General features: G+C 38.9%; 1 protein-coding gene across 1 annotated transcript; it reads right to left on the reverse strand.

Moving 5' to 3' along the window:
- Positions 1-639: 639 nt before the first annotated feature.
- Positions 640-2,274, reverse strand: LOC104755608 (putative galacturonosyltransferase-like 3). The gene has a single exon (XM_010478018.3). It carries the CDS (start codon positions 2,030-2,032, stop codon positions 989-991), a length of 1,044 nt encoding a protein of 347 aa, XP_010476320.1. The 5' UTR covers positions 2,033-2,274; the 3' UTR covers positions 640-988.
- Between the last annotated feature and the right edge of the window lie 517 nt (positions 2,275-2,791).

Below are 2,791 nucleotides of genomic sequence, written 5' to 3' on the forward strand. Positions count from 1 at the left end.
AGAGAGAAGAGAGAGAGAGCTCTCCTTCTTATATTCGTACACGTACAATTATAAAACTATATTAACTAAAAGTAATTGTGGACTTCTTAGCAAAAAGAAATTTAGAAGTGTGGGCTTTCTTGAATAAAATGACACCACCTTATATATAAAGCCATCTTAGCCTTCTTCATAGCTTTTAAAAGTTAAAATCTGTCCAAAATTTCATTGGCCCAAATACATTTAGGTTTGAATTGGGATCATCACAACAACAACGAAAAAAAAAAGTACTCCCTCTCTCTCACAAAGATTGATATTTTGGGATATATTTTTGTCCCACAAAGATTGATGTTTTGCAAATTTCAAGAAGTAATCATTTAAAATATTAAAATTTTTGAATTGTTATTAGTTTATATTTTCTCTCTCTACCAAAAAATAATTATAAATTAATTAACAAATAAAAACTAAAAATTTTCTTAATATGTGTGAAAGTCTCAAAACATCAATCTTCATGAGACAGAGAAATACTATACATAAAACTTTCCGTTCACGTAAATTCAGACAAAAAACGTGGTTACTTTTCCGTAAATGATGCCATGTTATAATTAGATCTGTACAACCAAATTTCGAAAACCAAATATTTCAGCACATCAACGTAACTCATTTTTGGTAATTTAAACCTATATTGTAAACTGTCAAGTACAATGTTTTGATTCTTCGAACTACAATAATGAATTATAAATTGAAGTAAACAATAAAGAAAGAGACACATCTTATTGTAACCCATCGTTACATAAACTCTTCTTACACATATCAAAGACAACTAGTTGCAGAAGAATCTAACAAACTCTCTTCTTTGACTTTTCTTCTCGTTTGATTCCACTTGGCTGCCACCGTTAGATCAAACGTATCTTCGATCATCTGCCACGTGGCTTTCATCGACGTTCGGCACAAAACACGTCCATGTCTCCTTCTACCTCCTCCACCGTCCGATATGTTTATTTGACCATCATCAGCTATCAGAGATCAACGGTGAGTAACGAAATAGATCATAAGGAGCCCACAACGAATCCAACGGACAAGGTCGTCTCGAGTCAAGCCTTAGCCATGGCTTCCCTTTCCCGCTCCAATGCAACAAACTCACCGGACCCGGATGCAGATTCCGGCAAAGCCCTTCCAAGTTATCACCACCAAGGCCATGCTGGTTCCACCTATGCTCCACCGGCTCAACATCTCCGGCGAAAACAAGCAGAAACGGAGGCAAAGATCCCAACTCGTAGATACGATGTCGTTTCTGTATCCTCATCCACGTCTCAAGCTTCGCCGTGACTCTCCCTTCTCTCCATTTCCCGAGATCGATCACCATCACTCCGGTGTTGAAGTAACACGGCTTACGTCCCTTCAACGCCGACTTGTAGCCTTGACTCGACCAGAATCTTGAAGTGAAGTAGTTAGTGAAGTTCGCGTGACAATACTCCGGAGCTCCGACAACGTGACGACGAAGATCGATACTCCAGAGCTTCGCCACGTCGTCGACGACTACGAGATCAGAGTCGAAGTAGATGACGCGGCGTACGGCGATAGGGAGGAGATCGGCGAGGTAGATCCGAGCGTAGTTCAAAGGCTGGTCCAAAGCACGACGGATGGAGGATGAGATTTTGCTACGGACGAGGTTAGGGTCAAAATGGTAAATATGATAGGTTAGGTAAGGGAACGTTGAGGAGATTATGCGGCGGAGATCGGGGCTACGGCGGTGAGTGGCGATGAAGTGGAAAACAACGTTTTCAGGACAAGAAGCGTGTTGTAGAACGGAGAAGACTCCGGCGACTGAGCCACGGAGGTAGATGGCGTCTAGAGTCATCGCAATGTGGATGAGGGAAGGGTTGTGTTCGCGATCCGACGGTGACCATGTCGTTTTGGAGCATTCTCTGCCGTTTTGAAACGCCGGAGCTTCGCGAAACGCGGGGAGGTCATCAGTAGTGAGAGCGACTGCGACGCAGCTAATCACGATTGGGAAGAGTAGAAGCAGACATAAACGCAGACGCAGTGATGACATTTTTGAGGCTTTGTGTTGTGTAAGTGTGGAGTGTGTGGAGTGGTGAGTGGAGACAGAGAGAGTGTGAAATAGAAGGGCTTTCTTGTGTCGGTTGTTAATGGCGGATTAGGGGTAGGTTCGACATTTTTGTTATTTTTCTTTTGTTGATGCGTAAGTGTTTGTTAATTGTTAATTTGTCGCTACTTGTTTGTTAATTGTTATGATAGGATATGAAATGCATTCATGTTATCATTACTTTACGTTGATAATTACTCTATTGGATTATGAATACGACAAAAGTCTTTTTTGATAAAGAGGGCAAATAATATCTGATATAGAATCCTTATAGACAGATTTTTGAAATAAAATAAAAACTAGGAGATAGGCATTATAACTAATATAATTATGCAATTGGTTATACATTTTTTATAACCAATACAACACCCTCTCCAAGACCCTCTACAATTGCATAAAAAACCATTTTATACAACATTTTTTCACCAAGACCCTCTACAATTGCATAAAAAACCATTTTTTCACAAGACCCTACTATACATTGGTTATGATGAATAATGATATGATGCAAAAATAAAGATGAAAGTTTTTTTTTTTTTTTTTACCTCAATAAAGATGAAAGTTGTAAACACAAATGTTTGGATGTTTTCGCTTTGTTAAAGGAATATTATCCTTCATAGATTCTTTTTTCCATTTTTTCCAATTTTCATATCCACTTAAATTTGTCTTAAACTGTAATGTCATCATGATTTTTGGATGTCACAT

This window comes from Camelina sativa, chromosome 17 (assembly GCF_030686135.1).
Source record: "Camelina sativa cultivar CO46 ecotype springtype chromosome 17, ASM3068613v1".
In the NCBI taxonomy this organism is placed as follows: domain Eukaryota; kingdom Viridiplantae; phylum Streptophyta; class Magnoliopsida; order Brassicales; family Brassicaceae; genus Camelina; species Camelina sativa.